The sequence below is a fragment of the Aptenodytes forsteri genome, unplaced genomic scaffold (genome assembly GCF_000699145.1).
Source record: "Aptenodytes forsteri isolate BGI_AS27 unplaced genomic scaffold, ASM69914v1 Scaffold57, whole genome shotgun sequence".
In the NCBI taxonomy this organism is placed as follows: Eukaryota; Metazoa; Chordata; class Aves; order Sphenisciformes; family Spheniscidae; genus Aptenodytes; species Aptenodytes forsteri.
In genome coordinates, this window is record NW_008796220.1 from 4,061,343 (window position 1) to 4,077,453 (window position 16,111).

The 16,111-nt window shown below is 42.6% G+C and overlaps 1 protein-coding gene across 2 annotated transcripts in view; it reads right to left on the minus strand.

The window, feature by feature from the left end:
• Positions 1-16,111, minus strand: part of ADGRF5 (adhesion G protein-coupled receptor F5) — a 56,240-nt gene that overhangs the window by 7,047 nt on the left and 33,082 nt on the right. For both annotated transcript variants that reach the window (XM_009288984.2, XM_009288983.2), the window contains 11 exons: positions 15,105-15,317; positions 13,580-13,810; positions 11,945-12,109; positions 11,591-11,809; positions 11,098-11,328; positions 9,750-9,902; positions 8,331-8,527; positions 7,173-7,352; positions 4,379-5,749; positions 3,395-3,436; positions 3,235-3,294 (listed from right to left, as the gene is read on the minus strand). In XM_009288984.2, coding sequence (XP_009287259.1) covers positions 3,235-3,294; positions 3,395-3,436; positions 4,379-5,749; positions 7,173-7,352; positions 8,331-8,527; positions 9,750-9,902; positions 11,098-11,328; positions 11,591-11,809; positions 11,945-12,109; positions 13,580-13,810; positions 15,105-15,317 — 3,062 coding nt within the window. The remainder of the gene's footprint in view (positions 1-3,234; positions 3,295-3,394; positions 3,437-4,378; positions 5,750-7,172; positions 7,353-8,330; positions 8,528-9,749; positions 9,903-11,097; positions 11,329-11,590; positions 11,810-11,944; positions 12,110-13,579; positions 13,811-15,104; positions 15,318-16,111) is intronic.

Below are 16,111 nucleotides of genomic sequence, written 5' to 3' on the forward strand. Positions count from 1 at the left end.
AGTTCACCTGCACTTACAGCCATTTCACTGTATTAGGATGAGAAAGGCCTGCTGAGAACTAACTTTTCTTCAGAGTAGGTACCTCCAACTTCGGCAGAGAGATGATGCCCACATAGCTCATGGCTTCTATGGCCTTACCAGTGTAGCATGGTGCAGAGACACCTGGGTTGTACCAGAGCCAGAAGTAATATATTGTTGGCATGCTGTATAATCCCTTGCAGCAGGGTTTGGTAGCTCAGGTCTGGTGGCCAGACTGCTTCTATAGACACTCTCACAGCCCTGTGGCTCATTACTTGGGTTCCCTAGCTCAGGTAGCCTCTGTTCACTCAGTGGGACCTAGCTCATTCCACCTTATGCTTCTGTATGACTCCCAGATTTCCACACTCTTTTCTCTTACAGGAAGACACATTTGGTAGCCTCTCTTAGCCTGCCCAGACATGTCTTCTTTCTAGAGTCTTTGGGACAACATTTCTCATTTGATACCAGATTAATGATGAGAAGATTTCCTGGTTCTGGATGCTTCTGAAGCACAGTGTCCAGTTCTCAGTACAAGAGGGACATAGACATACTGGAGTGAGTCCAGCAAAGGGCCACGAAGATGATTAAGGGGCTGGAGCATCTGTCATACCAGAAAAGGCTGAGAGAGCTGGGACTGTTTAGCCTGGAAAAAGAAAGGCACAGAGGGATCTTGTCAATGTCTATAAATAACTGATGAGGGGAACTAAAGAAGCACCACCCTGGAGTGGCTTCTTTGGTGAGGGATTATGAGAGCAGAAGTGTAAGTTGAAACAAGCATTTCTGTGTTAGAATACACAGAGTTATCCACCCTCGTGCAGCCATCCCAGACTGAGGTATTTTATTCCTGTTGGCTGAAACTTTTCTATATTCTGTGTCTGGGAATGTGTCCCCTCTTGTGCAGAAGTAGAGATGAACACACCTTTGGCATCAGCGGGAAGAGGATGACAAACAACTCTGGAGCTGCAACGTCTTCAACCAGCAGAGTTGAATATTAGTCCATAGCCTCAGCTCGTGGCCCTCTCCTAGGGCTGTAAGACACGTCCTGGGTCACTGAGGCTATGACCCCCCTGTGTGGTCGGCCTCCTGTATTCTGCTTTGGAGGTTTGTCAAGCCTCATTGTAAAAGCGGTTAAGTCCGTGTTTTTCCTCCTTTGTTCACACTGAGAGACCATTCCCCAACTTCTCTAATGGGTAGTGGTTGCTTAATGCCATAAGCAGATTTGCACTTGGTTGGATCCAAGGATCCTCTAGCCCAGTCGCTTCTTACGCAAAGAGGGCCACAGCAGAGGCCCTAGGGAAGGGTTTTACAAAAGCAAAGTAAGCTTGTAGCAGCACATCTTCAGAACGTGCTTTCCGCCTCTGGCTGTCAGAGGTACAGGGACTTCTGGAGGCAGAGGCAAGACCTTGGTGTTTAATAGCCCTTAATGGCCTATGAAGCTTACACAAAATGAAGTAAACTATAAGAAAACCCAGGAGAGTGTCCAACATCCAGAACATCCAGGAGCAAGGAGGTCTAAGTCTCCTTTGCTTGCTTTGAATCTGCCACTCATTAGGGTCAGGTCTGGTCCTTAATTATCACACTGGATGGCACACTTGCTCCGTGGCCTCGTAGCAGCAGACATCACTTTTACATTCCCCATCAGCTGTCTAGGCTGAAGAGTCCTGTGCCATTCTAGCACAGCAGTCATCCCACCTCTTCGGTACTTGTTCTGCTCTGCATCTTTCCAATTGGCCTACATCTTTTTTGAACTTAACTAAGATCCGTTGTCCCCATGCCAGCATTTTCCTGTGGCTTAAACAGCTCTGCCTCCCTTTAGACATTCTGCATGAAAGGCCTATGGTGCCATGAGATCTGTGGAGGTGAAGGACGCATGGAGGGAGGAAACAGGCGCTGCTAAAGATTAGAAGGTGTGAAGGTGTGGCTGGCACAAGACAGTCTAGCTCCATGGCTGCCCAGTACCTGATAGCAGCTGAGCCCTGGTTTACCCTTTTCAAACAGCCACTGAGCATTTTTTTCAGAGTCTTGACCTCTGGAGCACAAATTGAAATGGAAGAAATTCCATTTAATCATAAAAAAATGCTTTTTTTTATGCTGAGGGTGGCAAAACACCACAGCTTTTTGTCCAAAGATTTAGTGGATTCTCTAGCTTTAAAGATACTGAAAACCTGACGGGGCAAGCCAAACCTGCTCTAGTTTACCTTGCTTTGAGCAGTGGGTTTGGACTAGATGGTCTTCAGATGTTCCTTCCAATCTTAACTGTTCCATGATTCTGTGACATCTCTGTTCGGCAGGAACACTGTCCGCGTTTCTGTCCTAATTGTATTCCTCAGCAGTCATTTTACTAAGGCACTGTGCAAACTTTATTTTTTCTTTTAAAGATGGCAATGTGACTGCTTTTCCCCTTTAATGTGAATGCTTATCCTGAGCAGAGGCATTTCCAGATGCCCATTCAAGCTGTGCTTCAATGCAGGGAGGAGTGCAAGAGTCATTGGGCCAGAGAAAGTCTCTGCGGATGGAAGTGAAGCCTTCCAGGATCTTCCTTAAGGATCCAGACCCTGTTTGCAACATTATTTCTTTTTTTTTTTTTAGGCACTGAATGTTTTGGGTTAAATGCAGGAATTTGCTGGGTATGGAACTCAAGTCTCTCCTGTTCTAGGAGTGTGTCCAGAACCACATTCATTTATGTTCTATCTTTTGCTCATTGAAATCTGAGTCTTTGCAACACATAGACATGATTTTGACAAAAGATTCATACTTCCTCCCATTTTCTGTTCCCAGCATAAAGTGGAGGCTGACCTGTCTCCTGGTGTCATGAGTTCAAGTCGCAGTATCTCCATCCTTTCCTGCTCATAGCTGAAGAGCATCTTCCCCAAGAAGTTCCCTTTGCATTTCTCTTAGGTTGTGAATAAATAATGGTGCCACTGAAATTTCCTGTTTTCTAACTTAAAGTTTCAGTTACATTTTGTGGTTTATTTCTTGTGGAATTTAGAGCAAATGTCCACCAACCTCCTTCTCATTTTTTACCAACTATAGGTGAAATAATGGACTTTGAAAAAGGGGGTATATTCATATTTATGTTATTAGTGTCTTCTCTTGCTCTGACTAGTTCTAATAAATAATTGAGAATATAAAGTGCATTTGTCTTAAAAGACACTTGGAGAATGTTAGACTATTCAGCAGTAACTCTGAAATACATTCTTAGGTCAAGGATCTAACCTTTGTTTGCTGTGAACTCCATTTGGACATTGAATTCCTCTTCAGCAGGGCTTCTTGTATCTATTTGTTAAAAAAAAAAAAATCAATCAGTAAATACAGCAATTATGTTCAAATTCCAACAGTATTTTCACATAATATAAGAAACCGTTTGAATTCTTACCTTCTTGTCCCAGAGAGTCCCAAACACCAAAATGAATAATCCCTAGGAGACAGATAATTACATGTAGTTTGATGACACCAACCTTTTAATTGCAGTACCTCATAATTATCTCAAACATTGTCCATGTTGACTATTTAGACTCTGAACTCTTTGATAGAGGGCATTTTTCTAACTGCATCTCACATAATGGACTGCTGATGTGGTAGGAGTTCTCCAGGCCTGGCCTACTTAAACTGTGTGTATATCTGGTCTACCAAAGTGACACAGTCAGTCTGCTAGCACTAAATATATTTGGAAGACATGCCTTTCTTATGCTCCCCAGGTAAGCTAGCAGGCTCACAATATGAAAGGCAAGTGAGTTTGGTCTGAAGCATACAATTTTGAGGCCATTCTTAAGAGACAGAGTATACAAAACTATTGTGTCCTTAAGAAATCCCATTGTATTGGGATCCTACTGGCCATCTAAATATGTTGTTGTAAAAATCATGCTAACTGAAACCTCTCAATCGTGTATTTTAGTAATTTCTTCTCTTTACTATTAGTACTACTCAGCTGCTTTTGGTGACTTTCATGTTGTTTATACTCCCCCATTACTTGAACCCACAAGAGTACAATATGATGCCTCCAGATGCACTGTGAATGAGACCAGACATGCTGAAGCTTGCCCACCTGAACATAATAGGGCTATTTTCCTGATCTTCAGGAATGAAGTTCTTCCCAAAGCTACTGGCAAAGTTGGAAGTTAGTTATCTTTATGTCAGCTTTATCTATAAGGCACATTTGTTAAGGCAAGCTGAGAATACGAAATACCGCTGAATTCCTGGAATGGGTTTCCCAAAGAGCCCTTTGGAAATAAGGATGTGTAAGGCAACCCTGAGCTTTCCCAAGCTGTTTTTACTCCCTCTCTAAGCACAGCACTGCAAGAATGTCCTTACGTGTTAAATGGTCATAGAGGAAACAAAACCATACATATGCGTAACTCACCTGCAAAGCATTGAGCAGAGCAAAGAGGATGTGGAAAGCTCGATGGCTGTTTTTGATGATAGTGGCAAGGCCAAATCCCCAGGTGAGGCCTAATAGTGGTGTCAAAATGGCCACACTTTTGCCAATTTGATACAAAGAGTTCTTCTCCTGCCTGTTTGACCTATCCCCAATAGTTGGCCTCAGTATTTTTATTATAACAACTGCAGTGATGAACAAATTCATGGCCACAATGATCAGGGCAGGTATGACGAAGGCCAAGAGAGCTTTGCTGTCCTTCCAGTTGAGCCAGCAGACATCCTTTCTGGTGTAATTGTTCCTTGGCAGTGTGACAGCGATGGTGATGACTGCAATGACAAAGGGGCACCCATATCCCAGACAGAATGCCACTGCTTTCTGAGTGGTCTTGCTTGTGTTATGTAAGATGAAGACCAGTCTGTAGAAAAGAATGAGGCCCAGGCTGAGCATCCAGAAAAAGACACACAGGTAGAATAAATGTATGAAGAAGGTGGCCACAAAACAGACACCTCTGCTTTTCTGTTGGTTTTGGTCATTGATGGAGGCAATGACAATGAACCAAATGTCAGCAATCAGGAGTGATGTAGCGATGTTGAGTATACAGACATGGCGCATATAGGAGGTTGTGTTGTTTGTCACATATTTCCAGACTAAGGACTCAATTACAATGCAGGCTACCAAACTCAAGATTGAAATGGCCAGGCCGATGTAGGTAATATAATCTTCAAAGATTACCTGGGAAGATTTATCAGGTGACATCAGAATGGAGAATGATGTCAAGTGATTGCAGGAGCAAATGACATAATCCCCCTTCTCTGTGGGTGTGCAACCATGAGTATCCCAGCCCCCACTATGTTTGTTGAGTGTGAAGTTCCAAAAGACACACTGGGGCATCTTTAGAGACAAGTCTTTCTTTACAAAGGTCATATTAATATCGAACTTCTGGCTTCTGTTGCTGCTCACAGTTGTTGTTACCAGTAAGCCGTTCACATACTCGGGCCCATTCCGGGGCAAAATATGTCCAAGTTTTGAGTACATCACACTGACAATGGTTGAATTTGGGTCTAGAATCTGAATTTCAGTTTCACCAATGAGCACATTAACTGTGAGGTTTTCTGCACTGCAGAAGTTCTTATTATAACCTGTGTTGTTATTTGCTGTGACAACTATACCTTGTAGCTGAAGGCTTTCTGCAGAGACAGGAGGAATGGTATTATTAACTGGTTGGAGGTTCAGGGAAAAATTTTCTACCGAATGCAGTAACAAAGAACTTTTGCCTGTTCCCTCTTCATTCAGGTCTTCCCAAGCTGTAGCTGTGGAATCAGCAACAATAAAGTCCACTGTATAGAGGAAATTCTGGAACAACAACAGAGTAATGCCGTTACTGAAATCCCATACAAATCATTGTTGTTTCTTATGGTAATTTCTGTGTGGTCCTAGAATTGCCTTTTGAAAAAGCCCAGTATTTTCTTATTTTGCTCAATCCATGTGACACCTTCAGTTGTTAACCTTCTGCATGCTCTATTTTCAAGTTAAGGTTTCCAAAACTGGAGCTGCGTGGCTTTTTTTTACATATTACTTAGTATTTTTTTCTTCTCCAGCCTTCTTTCTGTTCTTTCTCAGCCTTTGTGCTATCTTTGATTTCTTGCTCTCTCTCATGTAGGGTTCTCCAGCTACAAAACATCAAGTCTCTTTGCACTTTTCTGCTCAGAAGAGCAGTGCTTTTCCTCTGTACCTCACAATCAAGGTTTCCAAGTATTTCTAAGATAAGTTTTGCCATTCATTTGTTGTAACACCTAATTGATTTTCCTTGCTTGATCCCTATCCTTATTTTAACTCTATTTTGTATTTCTGCTCCTACTCATAGAATCATAGAATCACAGAATGGTTTTGACCTTTAAAGATCATCCAGTCCAACCCCCCTGCCATGGGCAGGGACATTCAACCTGACCTTGAACACTTCCAATGACAGGGCATCCACAACTTCTCTGGGCAACCTGTTCCAGTGTCTCACCACACTCATCATAAAGAATTTCTTCCTTATGTCCAATCTAAATCTACCCTTTTTCAGTTTAAAACCACTGCCCCTTGTCCTGTCTGTCACTAAGGGCTCTGGTAAAAAAGTCTTTCTTATAAGCCCCCTTTAAGTATTGAAAGGCCACAATAAGGTCTCCCCGAAGCCTTCTCTTCTCCAGGCTAAACAACCCCAACTCTCTCAGCCTTTCTTCACAGGGGAGGTGTTCCATCCCTTTGACCATTTTCGGGGCCCTCCTCTGGGCCCGCTCCAACAGGTCCGTGTCTTTCCTGTGCTGGGGACTCCAGAGCTGGACGCAGTACTCCAGGTGGGGTCTCACCAGAGCAGAGTAGAGCAGGAGAATCACCTCCCTCGACCTGCTGGCCACCCTTCTTGTTATGCAGCCCAGGATACGATTGGCCTTCTGGGCTGCAAGCGCACATTGCTGGCTCATGTCCAATTTTTCATCGTCATTCCTTGTCCTTTCCTCTGACTTAGAATGCTAGAAACATTTACGGGTCCCTAGAAGATTACTAGTTGCTAAGCATACAGCAGTCTCTCTTTCATGCATAGGCTCCTTGTCTTCATCACTTTGACTTTTCATAAACTCTTCTATCTTTGCTGCCATTTCATCTCTTCCCTTAATACTTTCCTGTTCCTGACCCTAATTAACTGTGAAATTTCTTCAGGGAGAATGTCATCCTCTGTGACAAAAGGGGCCAAAGGGCTTGATAAGTATAGGTAAGACTTAAAATAAAACCTTACTTTAATAGTGGACTCCTCTGCATCTACTGGGATAGAGGAGACCATAGCCAGGATGGTAACGATTGTGCCTAGGTTTGCAGAAGAACTGTTTATTGTGCTTAGCTCCTGTTCTGTCTTGTTCTTGAGCTCTGCAAGGTAGTTAGGTAGGTTTTCTTTTGCCTCAGGACTGGTGACCAAGGACTGGAACAGAAGATAACAGTACATCACATGTGTGCAATTTGCCTAGAGCTTGATCCTCCTTCATAATGGCTACCCCTATATTAGTAAAATAAACAGAGACAGGGTCATTCTAGACATGCTGGTAGTGTTCAACTCTCTGACCTTCCAGAACAGGGTATCCTAACTACCTATTGAGAGCGCTCTCTCATCTGTGCAAACTCGCAGACTGCTCTTGGAAATTTCAAGGGGGGGGAAATAGTTGGCCTGGGCCCAAACCATATGAGGGAGCAATCTAGCAAGTTAAGAAAATACATAATTGAGTAGCTGCACATCTGCCTGGGACCTTGCTGTGCCTAATTTACTAAAATAAACATAGTAAGTATTTGATGCAAGAAAGATAATTGTTCTCATCTAACCTCACTGAGTGAAGGGTGACTCTGGATGGTTTGTAGTGAAGAGGACTATGATAGGATACCTAGGCTGAAAACCGAGGCCCAGCACCTGTCTGTGAAGTGTAGCGGCTGAGGGGGCATGCTAAACAGGGCCTGGGTCTGAGGTTGGGCAGTGGCCCACAGTCGTCTCTACTGCATCGTTGTTAGTGTACTCTGTAGCATGCTTTGGGCTTGTGCCAGCTAGTGTTCACCAAGGCAATGCCTGAGCATGGTTCAGAGAACACCCCAGGCCAGCAACTGTTCCCACTGGATGCTATGAATAAGGTCACCTTGTCTGGGGGAGAAAGCGTTCATGTGTATGGATGTTAGCCGTGCAGTGCCACATGCCCTCTGGGCCAGAGAAGGGGACCTAGCCTCTTTCACTAACTTGTGTAGATATAGTCAATCTTTCTTTGTATCTTTTAAAAGATAGTTTTAATTAAATATTTGATTTTTTTAATGCTTCATATATTTTAGATTGTGTTAAGCAAAAAACCATCCAACAAAAATTTTTGCTCTCTTCTACCCCCACCCCCACCCCAACCTCTAGAAAACTCATAAATGTTACCTCGGCACTAGTCAGCAGGTTGTTTATGGATGCAGACAGGCAGTCATTCCTTTCAAGCATCCATGATTTGTCGGAGCACTTGTAAATTTTACTGCCTCGGGTAAAACCATCTGTACTATTTTCCTGATAGCATGGCTTTTTTAATGTGGACCCTTGTGCTCCAATGCCAAGGTTGTCTGAACAGGAAACTTCCTTATCTGTATTGAGAAAAAGAAATAGAAGCAGGGAGATGAATAATTTACCCCCATCAAACCTGTGACCTCCTGAAGTTCAGAGGTCTTTAAATTAACTTGCTGTCTTCATTAATTATGACCTTTCAGGGTGTACATGTCTTGCATTCCCAATGTTTAGGAATCATGAAATTAAAAAGGAAATTGAACAAAGCCCCTTGTTTATGAGTACTGAATCTAATCAACAAACCAATACCCAAAGTTTTAGGATTTGTCTGTTAGATTACAGGGGCGGAGTGGGATTATATTGACCACTATGTGAACAGTAATTCACACAAAGTTTATTCTGCTGAGGGACTCAGTGCTGCTGTAACACTAATAGGAAATTCATTAAGACCTTGATAGTGAGGCCTCAACACCTTTTTGATGAACAGTGACTCTTGCTAATTGGCTTTGATTGGGTTAGTCATATCAGTAAGTATCTGCTGATCAAAGTAAATAAAGTGTCTGCATATTTATTGCCTAAGAGAGTGAAATCTGGCCAGGCACAGTGATTCAACAGTAGGCGCCACTACTGTGGAAAAACCAAAATTTCTGCATTATGGGGATGTCCAACATTTCTTTCTTTCCAATTTTGAATAAGAAGCTGAAATATCCAAACTCTGGTCAGAACTAAACATCAGAACTGGATTTAGCAATGTTGAATTCTAATTACCCAGAATTTCCTGCAGAGCTGACTGGAAGCTGGGTCTGTCCAGGTCTCTGCAACACCTCATGGAAGTTGCCGTTCTTGTGTTTAAAGTGGATATGCTCTCCCACAGGCTGACCCCTTGAGCTAGAAGACTTCTTCCTGAGGCACCACAATCTTTTATCCTTGCTAAATTGTTGGTGCAAGCTGGGAGCTGCATGACCACATTTCAACACAGGAGATGAAGCTTGGTGGTGCAGGCTGCACCAGAAGGAAGCAGGGACAGAAGATGACTGAACTGTAACTGCTTGGGAACATACTGGGGCCACTGTCAAATACAGTGAAGACAAAACATCTTGTCTATTTGTTTTTTTAAATTACAGCAAAATTGATATTTTCCTCTGTATTTCAAAATTTCCCGTCAAAAAAAGGAGACAAAAATCCTTGGCTAACAAAAACTACTCCTGTTAGGTGTCACCAGTGATAAATTTGTGGCATCTGATTTAACAAAGATACTGGGATTTCCTATGTAACAGCTTTAAACAGTAACTTTTTTCTTACCAGATATCAAGTGCAGTCTTATATTGTAACTGTTGACTTTATCTCCAATGCGGTTAATAAACTTGCAATGTGCCTCGAGCTCGCTCTTGTTGCTGCATTCTGTTTCTGTGTAATTGTACATGTAGCAAAACAAACTTCCATTTTTCTTTTTCCCTGTATAGAAGGATTAAGATAGGTTAGCACAGATTTGGGGTCAATCAGCTAGCAGACAGCAGAAAGCTTCTGCAAAACTTTCTTTTCTGTGGGTCCTAGAGAAAAAAACTTCTTTTGTGGAAAAACTTCCTTTCTGTATGCGGATCTCTGTCTCTTACTCTCCACTTAATAAATCTTCTGGCAGCTGCTGCGTGATCAGTACCTTTTCAATTACTGGTGTATGAGCAAATCCTGCCCAAACCCTCTTTTACTGTGCAGGAACCAAAATTAGTTTTAAAAACTTTTTTGGAGAATACTCTTCCTGCTTCTGTTTCTACCACAGGCGTGTCATTTAGGCTAGGATACTTTTTTGCTGTTCTTATATGGTTCTTTTGAACTCCGGATCTGTACCACACTCCCATTGCTTTTCAATATGCCTGTGCCTGAGGGTCCCTGGCTGCAATATCTTCCAACAAGATCTTGGCATTTTTCTTAGCAACCGAAGGACACCTCAGTCTCCACCTGCTTCACACGTCAGCCTGTTGGTTTTGCATTCCTGCATGTTTTCTGAGTTAGTTTAGGTGGCTTTTTGCTTTTTTCAAATTAACTGTTTTGTAACCCACTTGAAAACTTCTAGTACATAAAAACATGCCAGGGAAGCTGCAGAACTGCCCTAAATTTGAAGACATAGAAGCTTAGGCTTTTGTGCAGTTAAAGATATGTTACCTGTATCCTTGAAGAAAATAGCATAGTTCTTTGAATTGCATTTTAATGTGTTATACATTTTTCATGAATGAGTAGATCATCTTCTTAAGTATCATTTCCTTGATACTCAGTTCAAAAAAGTGGCAGAGTGGAAGACAAAAGCAAATAAATGGAGTTCAGCAATTTCTAATCTGAACAATGATGAGGATGCTCACTTCTCACTGCCTAGCAAGGCAAACCAAACATTGAATTTACCTATTACGTATTTATCACTACAGCAGTGACTTCAGTTGCTCTTCTATTAATCTCAGCCATGCTCCCCAGGCATAGCAACCATCCTAAAAAAAGTCCATTAACCTTTTTTTTACACCCTCAGGAGTACTTGTGAGTTGTCATAATAGCAGTAAATACGAATTGGTTACATGAACCTAACTGAAAACAAAAAAACCACCAGGGACTGGGTTGTGACACACAGTGCAGCTGGTGATTCTGCAAGTTTATTGTTTCTTACCAACTTGAAATTCTTTTTGTGGAACCACATTCGTTACCACGAATGTAACATTGTAATCTTCCATGGTGTTAGCACTTATGCAGCACTTAAGGGCTTGTTGGACTTTGCACTGTATAGATGCTTCAATGGGGTCTATCAGGATGTTCTGCTCCAGAGGCAAGGAAATAACCTTGATTGTCACATTGGCAGAACTCTCCAAGTACTTCTGGGAGAATGTGCAGATGTAGGTGCCTGAAAGAAGTGACACAAAAACCATGTCTCAGTCAACAGAAGTGCTCCTCAGCTTTTGCATGGTCACGAGCCCTAATACTGAACAAGTGCAGTGTTGTTGGCAGCATCATGTCTTGCTGTCCTCCAGCAGTTAGAATTTTAACTCTTTTTTTTATTTACTGTGGCTAGGCTTCACAGTGATTTGTAGGGCTTGGGATGCTCTAAATGATCTGGTATGGAGATTTCATTGCCTTTGTAGCCAATACAAACCAGGTTCACTCACCGCTCCAGTCCTGTGTGGCATTCTTCACTGTGAGCACAGATGTGGCTGGAAATATGCTATTTTTGATGCACATATGACAGCTTACTGTTTTTGTGTTATTTCCAGACTGGATTTTCCAATTGATATTGTCATAATTGCTCACATCACTTTCACACGTTAGATTGAATGCATATCCCTCGGAAACTGATGACTTTATGCTTGAAGATATTGTTACATGGGCTGAAGCAACACAAGATAAATGTCATATTATTGAGAGTCACTTGTTATAATAATTTGCTTGCAAATGACATGGGCCACAGAGGCCACCTACGTGTTAAAGAGCTGATGGTCTGTTATATGCTACCTGACTCTTACCTGTCCGGAGGTACGTCACTTTGATGTTTTGACTGCGCCTGGCACCGTGTCCAGTCTGCAGCTCACATGTATATGTTGTCACTGTACCTGACTTCTCAGGTGGGCATAGTGATTCATTGATGTTGAGCTTGTATTCAGTGCAGTTTTCACTGAACCTGGAGACTCCTAGAGAGAAATAAGCATTCCTTGAAGGGCTATGGATGTCCAAAAATACCTGGGCTCTGGAAATCACAAGCCAGCTAAGGAAAACCTTGTGGGTTTGTATGTAACCTTTGACAGCATGGCACTTTTAACTCATCGTTGCTGAAGCTTATTCACATCTTTTACTCTGGCAACTCACGGTGTTTACAGAGGCCTGAAGACAGCTCTCAGCACGGTGCTGGGCACCTACTGCCAAAACCAGTCTGAGATCAACAACATTGCTTGGATACCTCAGGATAAGCCAAAATGAAGAGTATTCTGGTTCAGCCTAACGTCATTATCTGTGATATTTAGGATGAGTAAGATAAGTAAAACAGGAGTAAATACTGCAGATTTTAATGTCATCTTATTTTGAAGTAAACATTTGGAGGTACTTGACAGTCATTCAACTTTAAATCTGAAGAGTGCTGGTTTAGCTATAAGGGAAAAACCCCACTAAAGCTGTCCCATGCTGCAGCTGAAAGTGCATCTGGCATGAAAGCAGAGTTCCTGGGGGAAAGCCTGGCCACAGGGCAAAACAGCTCATGACAGTAGGCCAGGATCACCCCTCTCTGCAAGCACTGCTGCACACCCGTACCTGTCCTCTGTGGAAATGACTGTGCACATGAGCTTTGAAGGTTTTCTCTCATTTTGCTGTCCTGCTTTCTGCTAAATTTCATTTATAACAAATGGTTAACAATAAATAGTTAATCCATGACCATAAAATATTAAGAGGGCAATAAGCTGTTTATGACTATGGTTCATAGACATTTATGAGTGTTTCTATTGATGTTATTTTGTAACTGTAACAGATTTACTTGGCGCTTTATTAACTCTTTATAATACTTATAAAGACTTTACTTATATTATAAGTATTTACTTATATTATAAGTAAAGTCTTGTGGGATGCCACTGACTCAGCTGGCATGTGATGTATCGCAACTACAGGTGGGGAGGGAAACTGTGCACTCAGTATTTAGCTATGCTGCAGGTGTTTCAAAATGTAGCACCAGCCTCTCTCGGTTGCCAAATCTCGATATGTGGTACACAGAAGCTTTTCATACCCCAAGGGTGATTCTGGAGATAGTAGTATAGACTGATGCACTCATCCTTGCTCTTAAAACTAGACAATGCAGAAATAAGCTTTTTGGAAAAAGTCAGTATGATGCTGGTCCAGACAGCTCTTTCCATCCAGGATGGCACAGTTTTAAGCATCAATGTCTGCACAGTGCACGGAGATGCCCAGAATCCCACTGGCACCTGCACAACACATATGGAGTCCGCACCATGCTGTCCATCCATTGTCCTTCCACCCCCCCCACACACACATTTGGAGCATACACTATATTCCCTATATTCATCCTAGGACTTGGCCTTTGGGGTAGCCAATTAGGAGCAGATCTTTGAAGAACGAACAAACCTAGCAGGTGAAAGACAATCTTTTGTTAATCTTACCTGTAATATTGATTTCTCCATTTACTTTCCAGTCACCAGTGAGTGACGGTAAGTGTCTGTCAATACAACAGGACAGCAGAGGACTGTTTGTCTGCATTTCAGGACTGTTGCATATAACATCGATGTTTAAGTTTGGAGTGATGCGTAGCTGAGAAACTTCTATTGTTTTCGTGGCCTTGTATATCAGTGTGTGAAACTGATTGCTGTTTGTGAAGTTGCACGTATAGGAACCTGTAAAGCATAGGCAATATCTTAGCATTGAGAACAAGTTTTGCTGTTTTTTCCTCTACATTTGGAGTTAGGAGCTGGGAGCTACTTCCACACCTACTTTTCACATCTCCCTGCTCTGCAGCGGCTCTGCTACTTGCTAATCAAAATGTACCCTCAGGTCATCTGCAGTATGCTTTCTGCAGACTCCTGGTGCCAAATGCATCCAGATTAGGCAGCTTCAGTGTTGATGGGTACTTGAGAAGAGACCAGTGCTCTGGGACTGAAATACTTAAAACCTGGCTGAGTTGGTGTTTTTGGGATCTGTATATTGTCCATAGTCCACGTGGCAGCAATATGTCATGGTAAGAATGTAGACTGACTGTGCAAAAGGTTCCTACACAGAATAAGTGAGAGATAGGTGCCCAGGGTGGACTCCACAAGAGCTGGCATTCTGAGTGTAGGTACATACGCTGCTCAGAAGGTGTTGCCAAAGAGAGCATTTATCAGCTCCTTTCTCAGGCACTTGTCCCCTGGATGCAGCCAGGCTTCCTTTAGAAATTGGCAGTCAGAGCTCCAAACTTCCTTCATACTTTAGGTATGTGGATTCCCCTTCCCCATTGGGATGGCCAAGCAAGTAGGCCACTTACATAGGAGTGGAGACACCAAGGTTCAGCGCATCCTTAGCCCAAAGAAGTTTGGACCCACAACTCCTACCTCGCATATGTGTGCCCAAATACCCGGTCACAGGCTACCCTTTTTGAAGTTGAATGTAAAATTCATGGTCCAGAGAGAACTGAGTGGGAGCTTGAGTCAAAGCTCTGATAATACATGATGATTCCCCTGATAACTCCTCCCAGCAAAATGCCACCAATTTACCTGTTTCTGATTTTCAAAAAGCCCTAAACATGAACACATGAAAAACTGTAACTCTGAGCTCTGATTAGTTAGGTTGTTGTTTGCAAAGAGGGCATGGGCCATCAAGGACAAATTCAACCACAGTCTCAAGTTACCACAGCAAAAGGGTGGGAAGGCCTCACAGCCATGTAGTCACCGCTGTCTCCTGTGATATGGCAGTGAAGCCTGGCACTGAGAATACCCAGGCCTGTATAGTCACTTCAGTCAGTTCACATCTTACTGGCAATGCCAGTCAGTACGTAGTTCATTAAAGAAAAAAAAAACACCAGAAAATTATGAGGGACAGTGTATTTTTCACATTTACTCTAAGAAAATGCAGTCACTGCATTCCTCTTTGCTTTTTATAGAACTAGCCACACTAGAGATTTACATCTGCTGTTTTAACGATAGAAAATCATACCAGAATCCTCCATCGTAATGTTGACAATTTTAAGAATTGCTCTTGAGGTTCTCCTTGAAATGTTTCTCTCCATCAAATACTGGAAGCTGGTTGAGATTATCTGATCCTTGTGGTACCAGGTCACATTCTCAGATGTTGAATTTATCTCACAAATCAGTCTTACTGTATCCCCTTCAAAAATGTCTACAGGACTCACAGTGAAGTTTGTCTGATCTGGGAAGACAAAGCAGCATTCTGCATTATTGCCATTTCAGCTCACGTCTATAGGGTGTCTTTCACCTCATGGGAATCCTAGGTGATTCACAACTAATATGCACTCAGCATCAGTTGCAGGGCGCTACCTCTGATACAAGCTATGCAATTTTCCTGCAACATATTCTTCTACTATCTTTCTCAGCCAAAGATCCCAGAAGGTTTTATGCAGAGAGCCAGAAATATTATCATCACCACTACTTTCTAAGTAGATAAACTGGGAGGAGAAGCAACCAGGTTGAAGTAATCCTCTGAGACAGACAGTCCAGCGCTCAGTGCACTGAGAGTACAGCACCTCTGGGGCACTTGATCAGGCAACTGAATTGTAACACACTGTCCAGCAGCAGCATGGAAAATGTGCCAAGGAAGCCAGGGGGAAATTGTTCTCATGTAAACTGCAAGAGGTTTTTGTTTTGTTTGAAGAAGTGGGAATTGCCGGCAGCCTGATATGCTAAGAGCCGTCTCAGTTCTGGAGGTGAACTTAAGGGTATTCAACCTCTCTCCCATGGAGAGACTGGATGACTGGCCTGGCTGAACGGGGAGCTCGACTAAGGAAAAGGGAGAGTTTACCGCTTGTGGAAGAAGGGGCAGGCGACTCAAGAAGAGTACAGGGATCTCGTTAGGTCGTGCAGAGAGGAAATGAGAAAGGCAAAAGCCCAGCTAGAACGCAATCTGGCCGCTGTCGTTAAAGACAACAAAAAAAGCTTTTACAAATATATTAATGACAAGAAGAGAGCCAAGGAGAATCTCCATCC